The sequence below is a fragment of the Stegodyphus dumicola genome, chromosome 8 (assembly GCF_044657685.1).
Source record: "Stegodyphus dumicola isolate Sdum_Otavi_A_Nest chromosome 8, ASM4465768v1".
In the NCBI taxonomy this organism is placed as follows: domain Eukaryota; kingdom Metazoa; phylum Arthropoda; class Arachnida; order Araneae; family Eresidae; genus Stegodyphus; species Stegodyphus dumicola.
The window spans coordinates 155,112,275-155,136,903 of NC_140775.1; the positions used below are offsets into that span (position 1 = coordinate 155,112,275).

General features: G+C 31.7%; 1 protein-coding gene across 1 annotated transcript in view; it reads right to left on the minus strand.

The window, feature by feature from the left end:
• Positions 1-410: 410 nt before the first annotated feature.
• LOC118187761 (dual oxidase-like) overlaps positions 411-24,629 on the minus strand; it is a 280,493-nt gene continuing 256,274 nt past the window's right edge. Inside the window, exons 18-30 of the mRNA XM_085822620.1 lie at positions 22,583-22,855; positions 20,501-20,543; positions 20,222-20,385; positions 18,461-18,691; positions 14,486-14,579; positions 14,344-14,393; positions 13,863-14,023; positions 11,993-12,113; positions 11,632-11,861; positions 9,407-9,583; positions 8,598-8,753; positions 5,947-6,075; positions 411-3,654 (exon numbers count right to left, since the gene is read on the minus strand). Of these exons, the coding sequence (XP_085678746.1) occupies positions 3,529-3,654; positions 5,947-6,075; positions 8,598-8,753; positions 9,407-9,583; positions 11,632-11,861; positions 11,993-12,113; positions 13,863-14,023; positions 14,344-14,393; positions 14,486-14,579; positions 18,461-18,691; positions 20,222-20,385; positions 20,501-20,543; positions 22,583-22,855 (1,955 nt within the window). The 3' untranslated portion in view covers positions 411-3,528. The remainder of the gene's footprint in view (positions 3,655-5,946; positions 6,076-8,597; positions 8,754-9,406; positions 9,584-11,631; positions 11,862-11,992; positions 12,114-13,862; positions 14,024-14,343; positions 14,394-14,485; positions 14,580-18,460; positions 18,692-20,221; positions 20,386-20,500; positions 20,544-22,582; positions 22,856-24,629) is intronic.

The following is a 24,629-nucleotide window of genomic DNA, read 5'->3' on the forward strand; positions in this document are numbered from 1 at the left end:
TTTTATATGTAAAGATATATTGTGCATGCTTTCATAAACACGCATAAGGGGAGTGCTTTTTCTGTATATAATGTAAAATATGTTTTAAATCCTTAGAGATAAAAATAAACCATTTTTAGTAGATAATTTTTTGTTTTTTGCCAAAATGCACTAAAGCAGAGTTTTTAATTTGAAATATTATTGATAAACGCTTCATTTCAAATTTGCAGATAATGACCTTATTTATCTTTAGTGTCAAAATAGTTAGAAAACTGTATTGCAGTGAACTCTGTGGTGATAATTATAGTAAATTACAAAATTTGATAATTACTTACATTGTAAAATATAATAGATATTTTAATATATTTGAATAGACGTATAATTTGAAGAGTGAGAAGCATGAGTGAGAGTAATAATACAGAAGTAGGCACTTTGGCTGTAAAATTTCATTTATTTATACACTGGCTGTCATTCATTTAACTATTTGTTCATATAAATATACAATAAAATGTGTTAACATTCGAATTACTTTTTTAGCAGCTTTTCACAAAGAATGCATCTAGGAAAAAAAAACCTGCACATTTGTTTCCTTTTCATTACTAGAATGATAATATAAGATCAACTCTCATACATTCTGCGCGGTATTTACAAACATCGTTTAAAAGAAAAAGGTGAATGGGGCAGACTTCATTTTGAGGAAGTGTGTAATAGTTCGGACTCGTTTCGAAAGCTCTCATTTTTCTCTTTTATGGCTAGGAGTAAAAAACATAATTTTCTTTGTGTGTTACTCGTGTTTCAATTATGATAAAATTAAAGGAGTGTTATATATTTCCGAGGGAAAAGCTTTCATATTCTTCTTATAAGGAATGAAAAAAACTAAAATTTAAAAACCATTATGGATAGATGGAAGATCTTAAGAAATATTTCTGGAAAGCTATAAAAAGTAAAATCGTATTTTCCCCCGGTTTGTTGAAGACATAAAGAAACAAATTTAAAAACTTAAAAACAAGCCAGTTAGAAGTAGTTTGTTCGTTTGCTCAAAAGGGCTAAAGATTAAAACATGATTTTACGTTTTTTCACTTTTCATTTGAGCCTGCTGCCATTTGGAAAAAGGTAAGATATTATTCTTTCATATGTAATCTGACTGATATTAAATTACAAATTAAACCATTTAAAAGTTATGCATTAAGTTCTTTAAATTATTAGTTTTAAATTTCTAATCTGATTGATTTATATTCACGATGTGTTATTTTTAAAACATCGAATATTTTCATGGAATTACATTACGTTTTTTTTTCACGTTTCAAATGGACAGAAAATATATGACGTTCTTATGTTAGTCTAAAGCATATTCTTCTAATATCCTATAAATACAAGAAAAGGAGGATTTAACTTGAGCCATATCTATTGGCAATCTCTATGGATAGACTGCATTAAACTTTAAAAGAGCCCTTTTAGGAGATCGTTAAAATCTCAACTCTTCCAGAATAATTTATTTATTTATTTACTTTTTTTTGAAGGCGGAGGTAAAGGGAAAAAATACTATTTATCAGAACTGTTTCAGACGCCTGCCATTTAACTTTGTAAGTTATCTTTCCATTAGTAATAACATACATTAGTAATATATGTCAGTATTTCGTAATATAAATTTAAAAAAAGTAATATTAAAAGTTAATTTTGTTATTTTGCATAGAAAAATTGACGCTTCAATTCGTTGCCATTTTTTTTTTTAAATTTTTGTTTTTTGTAATGGCAAAATTTTGTCTATTCTTTTCAGTTCTTGTCATTTTTCTCTCTTGTAAATAAGTCCATTGTTTCGGCATGCAGAAAGTACATATCGTTCCAATTTTTATATTTATGAGACGAATCGGAAACCTGAGATCATATACCAGATATCACCTACACAAAGTTGCAAAACCAAGAAAATAAGGGGAACTAACTGATGGTATACTTATAAATGCAGATATTTTATTAGCCTAGGAAAGATGGCAATTTTTTCTTTAAGAGTGTTGAAGCTGTTCCGAGGGGAGAAAAAGCATATTCAAAGAATATTAAGTAACTTTCCAAAGCTATACACTGACTAGAAAACGATTTATAATATGAACTATGAAATTTTGGTCAACTCTTGAAAATGCACAAAAATTTTGTTTTGTTTCGTATGTTTTGAAAACTATATCCTCCACTTTGGAAATAACTTTCTAATTAATTTTTAACAGTATTCATGAATATAAGGCCCTTTAAACACACGTTAAGCTTTTAAATTTTGAGCAAAAGTAAAATTTCTTTCTATAATTAAGTCAAATTGTGTCTGACTAAAGTATATCTGAAAAGAGGCAGACAAAGGTGCTCATCCCGAAGAAGTTAACAGTAACATTATAATAAGCAAATAACTTTTTAATAAAATTCTTTTTTATGGAAACGATAGTACATACTAAACAATGCTATTGAACATTCAGAAAAACATTTTTCTCTATTGCGCATTCTTTGTGATAAGGAACGTATTCTAAAACGTTCTTCTTAGGAGTATTAATTGATTCCTCTCTAGTTTGAAACTGCTGGGTGATACCAATAAAATAGTCGATAGTATTTTCCAACAGAAACAATTTATAGCACATATTATATATAGAGCTCTTTAAAATTTGCTTATATAGCTTGACTCATCATTATAATGTTCTATTCTTGCTTCAGTGTTGAAGCAAAACTCTTAAAGCCTATATCGCACACTGAAGTACTCGAACAACGAACGACATACAAGTGCTCATGTGTTATTAGGTTGAGGAACACAAATATTGCATAGTTCCTAAAAGTGAACCTTACTTAACGGGATAATTTTCAGTTATTATAACTGACTGATGGAAGACTTTACGGTTTACATTTTCCGAATTACTGCAAGTATGGTTCTTTATTTTTAATTTCAAGATTATAGGCTGCACGAAAGAGAATTGGTTATTCCATAATGCTTCATCGTGCAATAAAGGCTTTAAAGCTTAATGCAATTTCGATTATTTCGTGAAACGTCTTTGCACAGAGGCTTTCTTAACTTTGCTTTCGAAACCTGGAGGGATGTAATAATGGTCCTCCTTTTTTTCCTTCTCTTAATTCCAAATATTTGGCGATCATAAATAACAGAAATAGTGTACGCAAGTTTTCCTTTTTGTCACAAGTGTCACGGATATTTTTCATCACTAGTAGTTCAGAACCAGAAGTTAAGCAAATGAATAAATAATAATAAAGTTACAATACTAACATAAAGTACAAAATGCGAATATGCACAATAAATATGCACATCTAACCCTTATTAAAATTTCTCATCGGTAGTAAAAGTTTGTTGAAGATATCAAGTTCATATAAGTTCATCAGCTATACTGAACTGAATATCACAGCGAAAGCAACAATTTTCCGACCAGAGTTCAACTCGAAATGCGCCGGAGGAAGGCATCCGACTGTAAATTCTTTTTTTTCTGGAACTGAAATTGCTTTCTAGGACCTTCGTGGCACTATCATGTTCTAAGGCACAAGTAACTAGCCTGCAGAAAAGGCCAGTTTTTATTAAAAGTTCTCATAGTGGTGGATGAAATACGGCAGCTTCCTGTGGTTGTTGACTGTTTCGCATGAGACGCTGATGCTCTTCGTGAGAGCTGATGGACCACAGCTAAAAACTCCAACTTTGCTCACCTGCAGGACAGAGAAAAATATTTGTGAGAGTAGAAATTGAATAAAATAAAGCTGTAAATATCATGTCAAATAAAAGAAATTCTATTCATTTCTAATTTGTATGATGCATTTGCAACGTTTTATTATTTGATTAAGAGGTGACTATTTGCTTTCCTTCCTTTTTATTGATGACTTCCTTTATCATTACAGAAATAGGTATTTGAAAAGTTAAATGTAACAGTATATAAAAAGACGAGGGTGTAGTATAAGCTGATTCCAATCAGATTCTCAGCCGATATCTCTCAGGAAACGAGTGATGCTTTTCTTACACATATAGAGGTAGAAACTGATAAAAGCGTAAACAATGTACAATGAGAAAAAAAGTTTAGCTACACTAATTAAATAATAAATTAAAATTTTACAGGTAATTTTATAGGACCTTCCGCTGCAATTTCGATTTTATTCAAAGCATGAAAAGCGCAAAAGCCGAGATTAGGCTGCATTTAAGCCCTGTACTGTGTAGTCGAGAAACACTGCTACAAGGATTGCTTCCTTAAATATTGATTCTAGACTTGTGACTTCAATTACGAAGTTTTTCACAACAGTTTACTTTCACAAAAACGTTCTGGATTTAATTTAAGTAAAACATTTAACTTCTTACACTGCATTTGCAAATCAAAAATGTCGTAAAATAATAACCGTTGTTTGAGGAATTACACATAAAATGTTTCATATGCTGAAACACGGAATTCGCAGAGAGATTAGTGAAAGAACTGGCTCACTGAAATCTTAACCCTTATTCGATAACTATAGGAAAATTTATTATTGAAAGTCTTTAAACTCTTTCATATTTGACTCGTTGCTTTGATATATGTTTCTGATTTACAAAACGGCAAACGGGGCATCCGCCCCCTTGCTGCACACTCAGGGGCTCCAAATCATTCTCTGATATTTTAATATTTTAAAATAAAAAATATAAAATTAGAAGCAGAAAAATTTAAACTTGGTATTTCTTTGTACCAATATATACCTTTATACCTCAATTCAAAAAATAAGACACTGGATCTATTTGACGATTTTTATTTGTTTTTTTAAAGCCTCAACTTATAAACTAGCTGCTCTAACTTGCAGACCCAATATCTTCTATTTATGACCATCACATTTGAAATTCATAGTATCATGTGAAGGGTGGGCGCTGAAAACTGTAGTTTGGTTCAGTGCTTGAATCCCGCGAGCGGGCTGATAATATTATTGTTTTTGTGGTTTTCCCTATGTGTTACGTGTATACTAACCAGTTTCTCTTAAAAAGTCCTCTACGAAGGCATACCTCCACTTAGGCAGATAGCCTTCGAGTGCTTTGTCATTATTAAATAAAACCAAACCAAAATATCACGTGAACGTGAAGGAAGCGAGAAGGTCTTTTAATCACTGTAAGCTTGATGAACTACTTTATCCTTTAAGTTGATACATTATTGGTTTAAATTATTTTGGTCATGTATCTAATCTATATTATTTGGTTATTTAATTAATTAAACTGTAGGGAACCGCTCACTCACTAAACTGAAAACTGGATTTCTAGTGAGATATGCAGGCAACCGTTCCCCCTCGTTTACTAAAACTACTCCAAACAGAAGAGGGATTAAGTAATCTTTTTATAAAACTTTAAAATTAGCAGTTTGCTTCGGTTGTGCTTACAATTTAATCTCCACTATTTCACGGAATTTAAGCTAACATAAAATGCAAATTCAAAGTTAAAGTAATTATTTCTGAAATTTTGCAAACCAAAATCCTAACAAGCTTAGGCTTAGATTTTTCTAATCACAGGAAAAAACTCGGCAAGCAAAAGGCCAACGCCGGTCTGTTGATTTGCTATTGATAGAAGCTGACTATAGTACAGACAAATTAATTAGATAATGAGTTAATAAATAGACACCTTACAAAATTCTGTAATGTTATCAAGACGAATAAGACGACTTTTCAGACGAATCTTTTCAAGCAAAAGCAACATCTAGTTTAAAATGTATTTGCTTAAATCACTTTGAATAAAAATTGATAAATTACCAAATTATTTCATGAAACACTTCGCATAATTCACATCAGAGATATGTACTATTGTTAGAGGAGAAACGGCCTGCATAAGATGCTTTACCGCAGGCTTTTTTAACGATAACTTGCACAAATGGTCGGATTAAAAAGTGTTCTCTGAATTTTTTTCAAGTACAAGATAAATGCATGGAATATGAGGATAATTTTCACATTTCATACCTCTATCGAAATATCTAAATATTCACAGACATGGAAAACGATACTTACGTAAGAGTGTTGGTGCTGTACAAATTTTAGAAAAGACGTCATATCAGGTCTTCCAAAGTGATTGACGGCTTTGAGGCCAGTGAACATGCTCCTGTTGGAGATCCTCTGGAAGTGATTCTCACATATATACTGGAAAAAAAATCATAATTAATTAATGATGCACAAAAAAACTAGTTTAATTTTTGAAGTTGGAATATATAAAAGATCCCATATCAGATATTAACATTTCAGGAAATTATACGGTTCCTTAACAATACGATTTAACGCCATCCAGTCTAATTAAGAGAGCTTTAAAATTTTGCATTATGTAAAAAAGCTGATGTGTACACCACATGACTTCATTGTGCGCAATATTAAATCATACGCATTTTTTCCTGAATTTGATTTAAACTTATTTCGTCGAATTTCATTAGGAACACATTTCTCATTCAATTAGTTCATTTCTTACTTCGCGGCAAGGCAAAAATACTTAAAAACTCAAAATACCTTCATTAAAAACTGAAAGATATAGAAAAAACATAAAACATCAAATACAGTTAAAAGAATAATAATAATAATAAATTAAAATGAAAGTTTCTACGCAAAAACAAGCAATTTGACCGGAGGGGAAGAAAGCAGATTTTCGGTGCACAAAACTAAAAATTTCCTTTTGGCCCCACTCGGCAAAAAGAAACTGAAGCTGTAGAAAGAATTACTAAACTATTTTGCTAAGTTTCAAACGTAAACAAATATGTCTGCTATGGTAAAATAATTATTAGGTTTAGCAGCACTTAAGCAACTTTTAAACTGTTGATAATTCTACAAATATTGCATGCAGAGTAACTAAAGGCATAAAAATCTTAACCGGAAGATAAAAACAACATAATTCAATCATTTTTAAAGCAAAATATGCACGAATAAAAAACCTGAGTTCACTGAGCAGAGTAACAAAGTGGCTAAATACCCACTCTGCCGCACAAATCGGCCGCACCAAAAGTATATATATATATATATTTGGTACTGCCGATTGCCACCAAAATCGGAGGTTCACAACTACATGCTATAGCAGACCTATATACAAAATTTCAACGTTCTGATGCTAATCATTTTTGAGTTATGAGAGGTACATACATACATATATACGTACGTATAGACGCCAAAAAATTCTCTTCGGAATCCGTTTTAAATCAGTTTTATGATTCGCTTGGGGAAAGAGTCCTTTATCCTGCCCTTAAGTACAGATGTCACGCAAAAATATCGTTAAATTGCGTTTGATAGCGGTCAAAATGGATATTTTCGTTGAAATATCATACCCGGAATTTTTCGTGATTACAATACTGCCTTTACTTCGTACAGGAAGTAATGATATGAATCTTTTGTCCTAAGGATTCGTGTTATTTGGGGCAAAATAAAGGTCCGAAAACTAGAATTTGATAAGTTTTTATTAATGATAAGAATAATATTCTTTCTTTAACCAATTTGTTAATATTTGTGCTGCTAAAATTATCTCAAAGAACTCTTCAGTTTGTGAAGTGGGACATTTACTTGGAGTCTTCAGCGTTCATAATAATTCGAGTCACATTTTATTACTGATTTTAATTTCGAATATTTTTTTTTCCAAAAATGTTCGAAATCTTGTCATTTGAATTTTTTTAAAAATTTTATTTATTTATTTATTCTTTTATTTATGTTTTGTGAATAGATACCAGTGCGTTCACCGACAAACGGTATGTCGTGAAATTTAGACAGCTCTTTTCTAAAATTAATTAGCTCTATTTATTGCTTTTCTATTTTCATTGATTTGTCTAGCCCTTTCAGATAGGCAGGTTTTAAGTAACTCCTCCTTCCACAAAATAATTTGAATTATACATGTTCATGTTGACGCAGTAATTTCAGGCTAATTATCACCTTATCTTAGCGAATAAAGCTGTAAAGTGTTAAAAATACAATTGTTTTCAAACAAACCTCAAAAGTACTTTAAATTCTTTCTAAGTGGGTTATTGTTTAAGATATTAAGATTATCCATTATTTACTTATTTATGGGCTTATTTGGGAAAAACCTGTATGTAGTGAATTTAATGCAAAAGCATTTTATAAGGTATTTCTCCTGCCTTCTTAGCATGCCTTCGAGGTGCAATGGTCAGCACACTCGACGCGTATGCGAGTGGTTCGAGTCCCAGCGAGGGCATTTGCTCATTTTTCATGTTTAATGCTTCTCTACAATTGTAGCAAATAAATGTGAAATAACGTAACTGCAACGTCATAATTTAAGGACAGAAATTTTGAGAATGATTGCATGCAACAAAGCAGAATCCTTCAAACATAGCAAGTCTTTGCATTTTGGAATTCTTTTATTTGAGATATTAAATTGCCATCACTACATGTTATCCATTCATATTTAACATAAGCGAAAATGACAGTATGCACATCAGTTAAGTAAGTGTCTGGTCATTGGAGGAGAAAATTTAACTGTTAGTAGCGAAGCAGAAATTGTGTGAAGTTAGGCATAAAATATAGCACTAAGAGGAACATGAAAAACAATAAAAACCTAGTCAAAAAATTAAATCGTTCTTAGTATTGATATATTGGTAAATATGAGTGCTATATACATTCCCGCATTTTTCTCTTGAACTCATATGAGATCAGTTTTATGAGCAAAGAAAAATTCTTACGAGCATGGTCGTCCTCAGGTCAAACTTATGGAAGAACTGCGTGATGAAAATGTGAACTTCTAGGACGTTAGTAACGTCTTTTCTCTCGACGTCCCTAAGTACGTCGATGAACCACTCGAAGTGCCGGTGAGATGGACAGATCCACAAAAAGTAGACCTGAAATGAGAAAAGAATCTTAGTTTAACTAAGCAGATGCTAATGATCTTCTTAATGAAAAATTTCCAAACAGTCTGTCAATAACAGAAAGAGAATTACTGCCAAGGTGTACAACTCGAAATACATTTAATACAATAATTTATGATTGCATTAGTTAAGGAAAGCTTCCATCCCAAAAGTAGGAAACCAAATTGTCCTTGGACCAGACAGATTTCTGAGGGTATGCAATTTTTGTTTAAAAGTTATAATTAATAGAAAAATAACAAAATACAAAAATAAAATTTACCTTTCATTAGATGTTTAAAATTATCTTAACTCTCTTTTGTTTAAATTATGTAATAATATTTTTATCATAAACTTATCTTTAAACTTTGTTCCACTTGTCTGTTAATGCATTTACTAGAAAATTATGTTATGATTATTAAGAATACAGCAAAACAAAAAATTTTTAATAATTTATTTTAAAGTTTAATTTTCGTACCCATTTATGACTTTAATTAGTTCGGATGAAAGAAATTCCACTACACATACTTAAAACGATGATATTAAATTCTACTGTTCAAAAATTTTTTGATTATTTCATTATTTAGAATTAGAAATTAAGAAAGGTTTTAAGAATTAAGAAAAACATTTGCTGACTAGGAAATACTTACTTTTTTACAAGCCACCCCCGAATATCTGTTAGTGGAGGTGCCGAAAACGAGATCGTTGAGAATGGAGGCATAAGGTGTGACGCCAATTCCTCCTCCTACCATCACAGCTACCTCAAACTTGTACCAGTCTTGGTTACCCCCTCCATAAGGGCCTTCTAACCGTACTTTATGAGGTATCTAAAATAAAAGAAATACAAACTTAAAATGCTGATACACAACGTAACACAGTTATCCCAGTGTTACGTTGTGTATCAGCATTTTATTATCAGTTATTTTTTATTATCAGTTACTCGCAGAAATTTTTTTAGTCGGAAGTATTTAACATTGTAATTATTTGTATTCAGTTAATCAATCAAACAACCTGTTAAATAATTATAAGCTGACACAGCTTAGTGGCTATAAATAAATAATCATCCATTACTTTTTTTCGATAATTATTCAGTTGTTAGCACAATGAAAATTAACGATCTACCTGATGGTGAATAAAGAATACAAATGAATTGTTTTATAACTTTAAGCTAGGAACTAACAGTATAATGATTCCGTCTTTCTTTACATATAAAATTGTATAAAAATTCACCTGCTGGTTAAATATAATCTTCAACAGCAGCTGTCGTTTGATGAAATTCCTCACCTTCACATTAGTGAAAAGTCGAATAACGTGAACGCGTAGTAAAAGAACCTGTATAAATAAATCATTTCGCAAAACAAATAAAACAAGGCCTGAATAGCTAGATTGTAAGAAATTCTTCTTTCGTACGAGACTAGTTCGTCTTACAGCATGCTCTTATCAAACATGGGATGGAGCATTAGAAAAAATTGCTACTGCGTTTTTTTCGCGAACTTATAACAGACATCAAATGCAGTTGATTTTCATTCAGTAGTTATCATGGATTTCGAAAGGCATACTAGTTAATTAACAGAATGTTTCTTAGATTAAAAATCTTTTGATTGGCACTCGAAAATTTATTTTATTCTGACTCACCGTGTGTATTAATAAATATGCAAATTTTAAAAGTTGTTATGGGCATCTATATAAAGAAACTTCATTATTTATATTTCAGTTGAAAGGTTAGTCTTCTGCAGAAACCAAAAATTATATATTTCCGAAATGAAGTTATAAGGTATATTTCCCATCTTCTTAGCATGTCTTCGTGGTGCAATGCTTAGCACGCTCGGCGCGTATTCGACAGGTCCGTGGTTTACGTTCCGGTGAAGAAACTGTTAACGTCTTTTGCTTGGAAAATTGCCTAATGTCTCTACAAAGTGACTAGCAAAATAAAAATTGATGTAAATAAGGAAGATCGTTTGCACTTTATTTAAAGGATTTTGATAATTAATTTTATACATAAAGGGCATATATTTCGTACCGATTTGCTTTCCTGGTTAATGCTCTAGCTCAAATTATGTGTAAAAGTAAATTTTTCGTAGCATCCTCACGTCAGTTTCATCCTATTCCTCTCGGATCGTTTTCCAAAGTCTATCCAGTATGCTTGGATGCCATTTACCTAAGATTAATTTAACAAACCGAAAGTGCTTAAGTTCACAAGGGAAGCATCAAGTGATTTTACGGACATTTAGTTCTTTTTCTGGTTCTTTATTTGTAAAAAAGATGCAGATGATTTAGAAGTGTGATTAGAAGTTTTGCCCATATGAATCTCATCTTTATTGATGTCCTTTCCATAAAAGGCTGGAATTTCTGCGTCGAAAATTGGTTCTAGGATATTTTGCCGATAATACAGTGAATTGAATTCAGCCTTACTTGACATTCTTTTGAGTTTTAATTTACCTCTGCAACAAAATTGTTGAGAACGAAACGTCAAAATTAGTTCTTGGGTTAGCATGCACTTCGTATTTGAAAGCCAGAAGTGGCTATATTATACGGGAGAAATCTTTTTTTATCTCCAGGACGCGAGGTCTATTGGAAATTCTAAAAATAAATACTGTTTTTAATATTTTCTGATTTTGCTGTTGAGAGACGAGTATATTGAAAATGCCACATCTTTACCTCAGAATGTTTCCGAAAGAAAACATTTAAATAGAAAATTATTTCCAAAAGTGCAAACACCTTCTGTGTATTTTTCTTACATTACTATTTTTTACACATAGAGCATTTTTAGAAATAGTTTATAAATGTTAAATACTTTAATAACTGCAATTTATTACTTAGAATATGATAGCAAAACTGAAATAAAGACGACAGGATGATTTCATTTTTGTCTAACCTTTGGCACTTCATTGATCTGCATGTTGTTAGGATCGAAGAAATTTCTCAGTTTCCATGTCCACGGTCCTTGTGCCTTCACGTGTACGGATAAGTAGTTTTCATGCGGGGCAGAAGTTAGCGTCAGGGAGTGGTACTCGTTAGGTTGGAAAGCGGTGAATCCCAGTCGTACCCATTGGCCGGATAGGTACTTGAAATTTGGTGGACGAGAGAACTTTACTTTCGTGACATCTGGAAATGAAGAATGATATGTTGAATTTGCATAGCTATTCTGTTTACAAAAATGCTGAATTTGAATGTTTTAACTTTGGTACTAAATGCACCTGTTCTTTGGAAAAGAAGCAAATAATTCTGCAACTTACCTGAAGGTAAAAGTTCAGTGTCAAGAATATCTAGTTCAACAAATTTAGTTTGAAGACTAACAACTTTATCCAATGCAAAGATGATAGCTGGTCCGACAAAAAAGATCCAAAATCGAGGCGTCTGAAAGAATTTTAAGGCTAAATTAGGAAAGACATCCTAGCATTATATTTTAAATTTACATTTAACGCTTGGGATTAATAATTAGCGTATATCTGTCAGTGAATTTGGAATCAAATACATTACATATTTATCTATATAAATACACATATAAAAATGTTCCTTATAAATATGTATATGAATGTTTTAAAGAGTAAAATAGTTCTTCCTTAAATGTTCAACAGATATGACTTGTCATTCATTAAACTGTTTGGTTGAGGAACATACGTGTACAATTTCACAAAATCAAGTAACTGAAGCAGAAGGTTCAAAATCACTGTACTGAGGACAAAAGTAATAAGTGTTGGAAAGTTTTAATTTGGCTATCTTCATTTGCTTACATAAAGACAATTTCCCTTACAAACATATGACATTGCCACCTAAAATCTATAATCATTTTCAAATGATTATAAAATTGAGAATTAGAGAGCAGCAAATTTTGAAGAATTCAAAAATAGCTGCCAATGAATAGTAGGGAGTTTCTACACACATGCTTAAAAATGAAGCACGACGAATATTATTTTTTATTTTAATACATTCGGGCTTAGAAAGGGTATCTTCGTACAATATGTTCTAAGAGAAAATGGTTTATATATATGCTATGCACAAAGTTACCATAAAAATACACACGATTAAGCCAGGAACTGAAGACCAGGATACAAATACTAGTGCCCAGTTCTTCAAATCAATCAGCCAATGCTAGACAGAAATGATTGCGTAAATGAGAGTACGTACGAAGAAAAGTCTGTCATCCTCAGAGATTTCGCCTAAGGGACAGGATTACTTATTTGTTAGCACCGAAGGTTATCGCTGTTAGGGTGATACGATCATGGAGAGTTTTCTAAGGAAAACAACATGTATTCTTGTTGCACATGGAAAAAAAAATCAAGAAGAGCTCATGCAGTCAGCTTATTTATCTGAAAATTTAGCCCAGCACGAAATGTCGAAATGTTGCTCAGTTTTCCAATAAAGTGGTTGCATGTGTTCTGTTCAGCTACATGATACCCAATTTGTTTAGCTTAACGACTTATCCACTAGTGGGTTTTGTTTGGGGAAGAAGCAGGGAAGAAAAAATATTTAAAATTTATTTTGTAAAGCAATAAATACACCCAGATAAAAGCGAGGGAAAAAATATTTAGCAAAAATGCCAAAGCAATTAAAATTATGATTAATCATGTAGTATGTGATATAGTGCTTTTAGTTATTTCTTGCTTGGAAAGTGCTTATAATGCGTGAAAGACCTTTTACGCTTTCAATCATTCTCGCCATAGCCGAATCACAAAGTGCGATAACTTACAAAGTATGAGATATTTAATTTATGTTTTAAAATCAGATTGTTTTTAATTAAAAAGCCGAACGATTTAAAAACAATAAATGCCCTTCTTAATAACTGATATTTTATTTTTTAATCATGTAGCTGATTGACGTAAATTAAAATACAATATAATAAATATAGCTAGCTATTAAAAATTTTTATGAACATTTGTGGCTTTGTTGTGATTAGTGAACTAAGTTTCTTACCTGATACTCAGGCTTTATTATTTTTATTTTACATTTTTTTATTTATATATATTTTTAAATAAAAATAATTTAATAGTAAATTACTTTTTGAGATGTTAGGGTGTAATCTGAAGCTTTAGGACTGGATTCATTTTATTATTTTTTATAGTTGTTTGTTTACATTGAGGAACGGTTATTAATATCCTTACTCACCCCAGTAATTTTTGCCAGACCATGAACAAGGCACAAAATATATAGCAGAATGTACAGACTATGAGTTGACCAAAAGTATTTGTATGCTTTTTGGCGGATTCTGGGATGTGCAAATATGAAGATGATACACATGATTGCATATAGTAAGATTCCAGATACTCCTAAGAAAAAGAAAGATTTATTATTAACTTTCGGACACCTATAATTAAATATTTACAAGTTTACAGAGCATATTGTAATACCTATTCTTAAAAAAAGTTTACTCCTCAGTAATGATATCATTAAAGTATAATAAATAAACATAATTCTCTGCAGAGAATGTTTTTTAGCATTTAGTATCCCCAATTTAAGAACTTTTCTATGCATAGCAAATTCATGCACAGATGACTGAATTTTAGTTTTCCCCGATAACTAACCACGCATGTAATCCACTCTAAATATAAATTTAGAAAGAATATTAACGAAAGTGCGTTTAACTTACCAGTGACAGTTTGGAAAAGCCAATATGAGATCGTTGGTTTGAAATCAGAACTAGAAAATAAAAACATAAATTAATTCGTTTCCCGAGACTACAAATATTTTAAATGAATTGTAGGAGAAAGAAATATATATGCAAAGCTTACTCAAAATGCACTTCTTTGGTTAGACAACGTAGATTGTCAATCGGTTGAGTAGACACGTGATAGAAGTTGATACAATGCCCTATTGTGTGAATCACTGGAAAAGAACGTTTTTAAAAATTAATCGTTTAAATTCTATAAATGATACTCAGTGCACTTACAGAGTTTCAAAGTTACAGAGCGAATTATTAGAAAATAGCTTCCAATTCTATTAATGTGAAATTATAATTAATTAATAATAATTTCGAGGTAATTATCAGATTCACAAAATTAGTTAAAATTTGTAATTTGTAAGCAAAGCTCAGGATATTGCTAGAAAATAAGAAATGCCTTCACGTTGGGCTTCTGCAGAGAATTGCGTAAGGTTTTATGGAAGAAATTAGGTTTGTATTAACATTACGCAGAAAAAACAACAAGAATTCTGTATAATCGATTCATTTAATACTGAGCACAAATTCGCAATGTTGAGTGGTTTTGCCCACTCCATATTGCGATCGACTGATCGATTGATATTTGTAAGACCGAACAAAGTTAAGTGGAAATGTTCTCATTTGTTGACGAAGAATATCTTAGAAGTCGCGTGATTGTTATCTTTAGCCAAAAGTCCCAGGTGACTTGAGCTCCCGACCCGCCTAACCAAACAAGTTGGTCTTATGGTCATGACAGGCCACGCCATTTCAACAAAGAAATAAATGAAGCGGTTATAAGGTATTTTCTCCTTTCTTCCAGCATGCCTTTATGGTGTAACGGTTGCACACTTGGTGCGTATTCGAGAGGTCCATGTTTGAGTTCTGGCGGGACCATTGCACATTCTTTACGTCTCCAGCATTAAAAAAACTAAAGACCATATAGTGGCACACGAACTAAAAGGCGGTGGACAATAATTCGCAATCACCAGGATTTGGCGATTGGGTCCTCTAATCCCCATTTGCCCTTTAAAAAGGGAAGTATATAAGGTAACGAAATGTACTCTCTTCTTCCAGAAAGCACATTTTGTGCAAAGGTCTTATGGTACACTCGGCGCGTATTCAGAGGTCTAGGTTCGAGCCCAGGCGAGGCAATGCTTATTTTTCACGTCTCCAGCAACAATAAGCCTAATGACAGTACACCGTCATATACACCAGCTTGAGAGGTGCCCCACAAGATGGTTCCGAGTTAAATGATTTTTCATATATTTACTGAAAATCTGCACAATACTCATCAAATACATTGCGACTTAGAAATGAAATGGGAATGACAATGGACTAGAACCACTGCAAAATAAACAGCACTGCCACCAGATATAGAACGCGGCATCTTCGTTACGTCAGACTGATAGGCTGGACTGATGAAGATATATAAATTTATTAGACAAATTGTCATGATCAATGTTCGATATTTTATATTTCTGTTCCATGTTTGGTATGGAACATGTGCCACCAAGGCATTAGGCAGGAGGAATTTCAGCCTCCTAACGGAACAATTTCATAGTTTCAAGAATGATTTGCTTAACTTAATTCAAATTGTAAATAATTAAAAGCTCACGATAGAAATCAATGAAAAAGCTGTTGAAATCACGTGATAAAAAGAGGTAGAAAGTTACTCGCAGGTCTTACGAAAGCGTAGAAAAAACAAGAATTCCTCCTTATTTATATTTCATAAATGTAATAACACTATATATTAATAAATGACAAGTATATATTGTGTAAGATTACGTGTCTTACCAGAGCTTAAGTCGTACTTTTAAGTAGTAGGCGTAATATTACGCCAACTGCGCCTATTTCGGAAAAACGAGTTTTATTCTTTAGGTTAACCTTATTGCTTCACGCCGTGTTCGTCTCCCTGTTATATTTGTGAGAAAGACCGCAAAGAGAATATTATTCAGTGCCTAAAATGCAAAGGATGGGTACCACTTATATGCTGGAGTTGACAAGAAAATGAAAAATTATCTTTATGATCAATGCTGCAATTAGTTGTATAAATAAAATAATTGAGAAAAAGAAAGTTTTATTATGATTGCCTAATTTTAAACGTAGTACGACTTAGACTACTCGTTGTCTAAGTCGTATTAAGTTCCTGTTCAGAAATGTTATTTATTTTATCCAAGATATTAGACTAATATTAGACGGAATTTTATTGGAGAAAATATCAGCAACAACAAAACAAAATATTACAACACATAATTATTATTTTTTTCATAGATCTTACCATTTAAACCTATTACTTCCTTGTACGAAGTAAAAAGGAAGTATTGTAATCGCGAAAAGCTTCAGGCAGCATATTTCAACAAAAATATCCACTTTGACCGCTTTCGAATGCAATTTAACGATGTTTTTGCGTGATATCTGTACGTAAGGACAGAATAAAAGACTCTTTTCCTCCCCAAAAAAAAAAAAAAAAAACTAAAAAACTGCTTTAAAATGAATTCTGAAGAGAATTTTTCGTGGCGTCTGTACGAACGTATATACGTACGTGCGTTCGTACGCACGTACGTATCTCGCATAACTCAAAAATGAGTAGCCTCAGAACGTTGAAATTTTGTATATAGGACTAGTATAACATGTAGATGTGCACCTCGTATTTTGGTTTCAATCGGCCATGCTAAACATATATAAATATATTTATAAATATATCCACTCTGTTACCCGGCTCAGTAATCTCAGTTTCTTTACTCTTATATGTTTGTAAATTGTAAATTTTTTTCTTTAAAAATGATTGAATTATGTTGTTTTTATCTTCCGGTTAAGGGTTTTATGCCTTTAGTAAATCTGTACGCAATATGCTTAGAATTATCAACAATTTAAAAGTTGTTTAAGTGTCGCTAAGCCTGTTTTGATGGCGGCCATTGCTTGTTTACATTTGAAACAGCTGAGAAGTGAATTTGTTGCCAATCTAGAGAAACGTAGCTTCGCAACAACAAAGATAAACGCCTTATTTATTATTGCGATTTAAATCATACTTAATCCTCTCTGGAATTTTTTCGAGGAAATAAGTGTTTAAGATTTACTTAATTTTTAATAATTTAATTTTTAATAATTAGTAATTTTTAGTAGAGATATTTTGAGTTTTTATGTATTTTTGCCTTGTCGCGAAGTGAGAACTGAATTAATTGAATGAGAAATATTAAATCGTCTGTGAAAAACTGTTTCTTTTTTTATTTTGTTTGCTTAATTTCTTTTATACATCGTTCTAGATTTATTATAGTACTTGAATAGAACATGTGGCAACGATTAGATAATTCTTTAAATGATACAAATTTTGTGCATTCTGAGTTATAATATGAACGAAATATAATACTGTTAAGTGAACCTAGCGCCAGAGTGTCGCTATGGTAAACAAATAGAGTGAATTTTAAAGAATGCACTTATTCTATTGTGGTTTATGCGGGGAGGTAGATATAATTAAATCCAATGAGTTTAGACAAAATGCAAGAAAAAATGCGTATAATTTAATATTTCGTACAAAGAAGTCATGTGGTGTACGCATCAGATTTTTTTTTCTTAAGGGATACGACTTACGCAAAATTACCCTACAGCTAACCTTTCACAATAAACATTTCTCTAATATGACCATTCTGAAAAATATAGTATGAGTGGAAACTTATTTAAATAACAGTTAACACCAAGAGTTACGTTCTCTAAGGCGACAACCAGCATAGAAAACTAAAATTATCTGGAATCATAGCTCGAGGAATTTTTAAGTCTTAAATTTGTGTTTAAGTTTTATATATCTAAAAGTACTTTATTTTCAATTTTATTTGTAAGGCATCATTTGAATAAAAGCACTGTTACTAGAGAATAGAGTCTGATACATTGCAAAGAGCGGGGGGGGGCGGCAAGAAATAGAAAACTTTAGTAGCTATTGCTTTCTTCTATGAGAGACGAAATGATGCCGTTTAGGTGCTACAGGCGATCTTTCAGTATTTCTGATTTAAAGTTTGCTTCAGTAATAGATTAGCGAACTATACTGTTTGAATCACTGAAACAAACAGATACTCACTTGAAAAGAAAAGAGCTGTCAGGGCCACTACCTTGTGGAACTGGACATGGGAGTCCAAGGGAATATACTGATGAATAGGCAGCTCTCGCAGCTTCGTGATGAGGTTCCTGCACATAGTTAGTAGAAGCAAGGAGTAGCAGAAGGAGAGTGCAGCCGCTGATCCTCTCGTTACAGCAATCCCAAGTCCCATCACATGACGCAGATCAGTGTGCTCCGCAAAATAGGAGTAAACTGTAAAGAACGCATCATTAAATTCCATTTTTTTTTGCAATAACATTCAAAATAAACAACACAGAAACTTTAGCAGTCATAGTAGGTAAATAAATAATTTAGAAAATAAAAGTGGCAATTAAAAAATATGTTAATCGTTTTCGTATTTTCTTTAATTTTACTATTCAAAAATAGAGAAAGGTAAGTAATTGGCATAAATGAGTTCTGAGAGATATGCTAAAAGAAAAGCTTATGTGACTTAAAATCGCATATGAATTAGGTATATTATCAATTATTACTTCAATATATTTTATTGTTGTACAGTATGTTGTTAACAGTACCTTGGACAATGGTTAAAAAAAGTAACCTTCCTAATTTAAATCTGAAGACTCAAATTACCGATAAAAGCTTACAACAATAAATATTAATGGGATGCAAAGAATGAGAGAACAACTGAATGTATCTTCAGTACCCATACCATCTATTATAATGTGGACCGCAGAAAGAAGGGCAATAAGTTGTCATTCCACTGTTGCAACTACTTTATTTTTTTCGGAAAAGAACACATTAAATATATTAATATGTAATATGATTTATGAGGATATATGAACTCAGGCAAAATATCATGAGCAACGTTCGATATTTTGGACAAACCATCTCTTCGATATTTTGTATCTACTCCTGTCGAGTGTAAAGATATGTATTTTCCGATCTCCTTGTTTTCCAAGGATTAAATTTTTGAGAGTTGTATCTTTATAATCTATGATATTTTTCTTTCCTTCTCTACATGTCCACCAGAAGGAAGGATAAATATTTCTTGACTAGAATTGTGTACTGTTCAATGAATGGCCTCGGAATTCGTGTACAAGAAACAACACACACAGAAATTTCAGGGAGCTAGTTCATTTTGTATAGATGTTCACTCCATGAATTTAGGGAGTAAGAGGGAATATGTTAACGAATCAGAGTTCTATATTACACTTTAAAAGTGCTTGTGTTAAAATTAATACTGAGAGGAAGTATAGGAGTAAAATGGTATACCAAAACATAAATTCCTGTCATTATCAGAGAAAAGAATTTGCATACATTTTCAATTAGAAATTTGGTTACAATTACATATTTGTAATCATTACCTTTTCCTGGAAGCAGCATTTAATACCTTTAGTTTTACTCAATAACTTTCGTTGGAAATAACCTTTTTTAATGTATTCACATATTTTTACTCAATAACGTTTCTGAAAAGCAACATTCAATAACTTTTTAAAAAATCCTTCTCTGATTAAATTTTTCGAAGTGTTGCAAGTTACCTAATTGAGACCAATTTGGAATAGCATTCGTTTCCATTAAACTTTCAATCATAACTTAAAACAACTTAGCATAATATTTGGTTCTAGTCACATAATTTTTCTAAAACCAATCATTTGTAATTTCACTCTAATGTTAAAGAAAAACATTTCAGCGTAGAAAGATATTGAGTTGAATCGAATAATATTTGATTAGTAAACATAAAGTACAAGATTTAAAGTAAAATAAGATTTTAGATGTACTCACAGACAAATCGTTCTAAAAATAAGACGCAAGTAATGACGTAGAATACGAATAAATAAAAGATATGTTGTCTGTATTCTTCTAAGAAAGTAGCCAAGTGGTTCCATTTTTTCTTCCAGTACCCAGGAGGATCTTCGGGAGGTCGACTAATCTGAAAACTTGTCATTCTAAAATACAGAAAACAGGGAACCATCAGCACTAAGAACATAAATTGGCAGATCCTCAAGCAGTCCGAAAAAGAAAAGAAAATTTAATGAGTAGAATATTTATGTGATTTCTTACCTCGCAACATTAGTTGACGTATCTAGAAAGTTTTGCTTAGCCCCTGCAAGCAGAAAGAAACAACATTAAACCATCTGTTATTGGTCACAAAACTATTTAGCGATTAATTTCAGTGCATTTAAAAAGAATCTGAAAGTAAATATGAAAGAGAAAAGAAAATTATCATACAAAATCTTTCTTACGTTTTATTTACACTTAGTATTACTATAAATTTACATATAGTATTTGAGTACATTTATTTTCATTTGTACATTAGTTTTTATTTATTTAATGTCACTGAGTATTTTTTTTTTTATTTATTTTGTTTTATTGCATTTAAGTTATATCTTTGCACAATTTTGACTAAATTTAAATTTGCGGGCATTTATTGTACATTTTTTATCCGTGTAATGGGTTTATGATACAATATTTGTAAGTCTGTGTGAAATATATAGTATTTATGAGTCAGACTGTATAAATAGCTTGAATAGAACGAATGAGTACCCTTTTTTTGGTGTCAAAAATATTTTAATAATTTAGAAAGCCTAAGGAATATTTTTCTAGAATATTCTAAGGATGCAATTGTCCTTCGCCTCCTCTGCTTTGGCAAGAACATTCCTTAACCCTTTGCGGATACTGAATTTAAAAAAAATTCCTTCTGTACGCACACAAAAATTAAATGAAAAAGGATTTATAGGTTATTATACTCTGAATCTTCTTTATTTATAGTAGATGGCAGGTCAACACAAAACAATCCATATATTTTAGCCATGTTTAGTTTTAAGACTCTCATTTTTCAAAGAAACCTTCCATATTTTTTAAGGTATAAAGGGAATTGTTTGAAAAGAAATTTCTATGTTATTTTTTTGGCTGTATGCTAATCTTCTTATTCTATATTAGTTTTAAATTTTTACCTTGAAATCTTGCCTAAAATCAAACGGCGAACCCTAGGTGTGCCCAGACCGGGCTCACTGATAATCTAGAACAACTGAGAGTCTGTATTCTTTGTTTATTTGCATCTCATCGGTCAGTTCATTGACAACAATGCTCGTTTCAGCACTCTTTTCGAAGCTCTATTCAATCAGTGTGCCCACTTTGGGCACAACACAGAATTAAAAGATAAGTGCTATCTTCACAAAATTTTACTTGTGTACTCCTCTAGGCCTATCTTTTTTTTTTAATCTAAATTCCAACTTTAAAAGCTAGCGTGCCGGAAAGAGTTAAATGTATATAAATAATTTGAGTTACTCAATGATTTTTGTACTCAATGATTTTTATCTGTTGCTCAATGAATCAATAGCAGTTGTTTGTCTTTTATTCAGAAATTATGGATGTTTTTATCACTGTTATTATGAATTTTTAAGATAGAATGTGTGATATTCATTTCTTGTTAAAAAGACTTTGAACAATATCTTAAAATTCTGAGTGAGCTATTTGTAAAGTCATTAGGTTTATTGATGCAGAAGACGTGAAAAATGTGCAGTGCCCCGCCGGGAGAAAATACGTTGTATATACTCTTCCTTTTAAAGGGCGACTGGGAATGGGCACTACTCGTAGATTCTTTCAGAATTCTTCGATGTCAGGAAACTGAAGAAATCCGCAATGACCTCACCGGAATTCGAACTCTACTCCTGATAACACACTGGGCATACTATCCAGTTACACCACGAAGACACGTGGAAAGAAGGGAGGAAATACTTCATAATCTCAGCTGGTTTAGTTATTTGTAAAAATAAGCTTACCTTTTCCTTTGACCTGATTTTCCTGATTATTCAGGAGATATAAATAATCTGTTGACCTGCAATAATATATTTGAGGTTTGAGAAATTAGATTTTATTTTAAAATCACAATTTTTATGAACTTCTAAATTCTTGCATGAACTGAAATTCGTATGCGAAAAAATGGATTTTTTTTCGGATTATAAACAAACACATACTTCCAATGGCAAGAATTACAAAAGCTAGGAAAATTAAATGTAAAAAATCAGTGTTCAAAAGAGTTTTAGAAAAGTGTGGTAAGGCTTGGGAATATTAAAGTTACACATTTATTTATAACAGAGTGGCGAATCATTACGAATGAATTTCTTTGGCATTTCAAGTTACCTTTGCAGTCCAGTCCAATTGCTATAAAATCGCCTTTGTATTCTTTCATCATCAGTTTGAAGTCATCGTAGTTAAGCTCTTCCTTGTCGTGAAGTCCCGAAGCGGCAAACATTCCATGAATGAGTTCCATGACTTGAGCTTCATCCATGGAATTGGTCTTCGCAATGTCGACCAAAGAGCGGAGCATCTTCGTCAATTCTTGCTTATCGATGACGCCATTGCCATCATCATCGCACATGTCAAACACGATGCGGAGTTTGTCTTCCGTCTTACCTATCATGAGAAAACATACGGTTACTATGTAAAAAAATGGAATTATGAAGTAAATTGCTATGTGGCAACACGAACGTTTGATGTGCTATCACTTTAAAATGCAAGACACCATTACTTGATCTACTAACTACTTGTGAGAAAGTTCTGCGTATAGAAAAGCTTCATAGAAAATACTGCATAATTTTTCATTCGAAAGCAAGTGATTGATTGAATGAAAGTTTTTTTTTAAATTTCCTTCTGATGATAATAACTGAAAGTAGTACTCGATTGTTATTAAGGGTTAAGATTGTATACCCCAGCGTCTGCAATTATCAGACTTGCTACTTTAATTTTGACTGAGAGTCGAAAATCTTTTAGCCTTCGTCTCTTGCCACCAGTCACAGGAAAATAACAAGCGATGTACTTAAGCACACAAAGGCCTCCTACAAAGCTTGGCTGCACTCAGGTACAGCCAGATCTCGCTTTACTCCAGTGTTACGTTTTTATTGTTAAAGCATAAAAAATCTAGTAAAAGAATAATTGCATAATATAAATGTAGAAATACGTTCTATACATCTAAAATCGCATTTTTATAAAATTAAACGATGTTAACATGAATTTTTAAATTTCATTAATTAATGTAAAACATGATAAATAACAATTATTATTAATTTTACTTGCATTTCAAATATACTCTTCAGTTGAAGCATTGTCACATATATAGCAAATTTTTAAGTTCTCATTATTATCGTGATTCCCTCAGTTCATCTACTAAAACTGGTTGTATTCATGGTTCAGCACTCAATAATGCTTAAAATTTTTGTCTTTACTTTTCTTATCTTTAAATTTTTTAAATATATTTAATTAATTTCCACCTGATTTTGAAATTATTTTGGCCTGAACTGTCGTATAAGGAAGTTTAGCTACATTTGCCACGTAGAAACGAGGATAAAATTCGAAGCCATGTCAGGCCATCATAGGCACTACAGCCACTGAATTTTTTGTGACTTAATCATGCTGCAATATTTATATTAAATTGAAAAATTATTTATTGCTTTAGCAGATAACAAATCTCTGTCAAAGTAGAGAAGTAGAAACAAATTTGCTGAATATGCTTTCTCCTGACGAAAAGGAATGTTAATACCATCGGTGACTCAAAAATCTACTCCAGAATAATTTTTTGAAGGGGGGGGATTTTGCACCAAAATGTTTTTCTTAATACTTGTTTATCAAAGAAAATTATCTGTTTTTAAAAAGACATTATTATACTTTTTATACTATGCATATTTCTTTTATTATTGGGATTTTCATAATGAAGTAAATGCACAATTTTTGTTTCTCATTGTGTAACTCTATATGTTTCAATATCCATTGATTTAAAGAATAAATTCGATTTAGAGAGTTATACTGCCAATCATGGAAAACATTCGTAACTGAGTTTCGTTCGCATTCACGCAATATCAAAATACAAAATAATTCAAATAATGATTATATATTTAAACCAGAGGCAGATTTATGAGGTCGCGAATAGTTCGACGTTCCAAAGAGCCTCTAAATCATTCTTTTTTTTTTTTTTTTTTTTTTTTTTTTTTTTTTTTAATAGTAAACCTATTTTGTCTGTCAAGAAGATGGACTCCCAAAAATTCAGGCAAGATGGGCCTCTTCTTTTATAAACCGACCCTTGATCTAGTATGTACCTTAGTTAGAAATGATAATATTATATTGCAGAGGACAATTTAAGAAATATATTCAGAAGGATTTAGTAATTTGAGATCCATTTTTACTTCCTTGTACG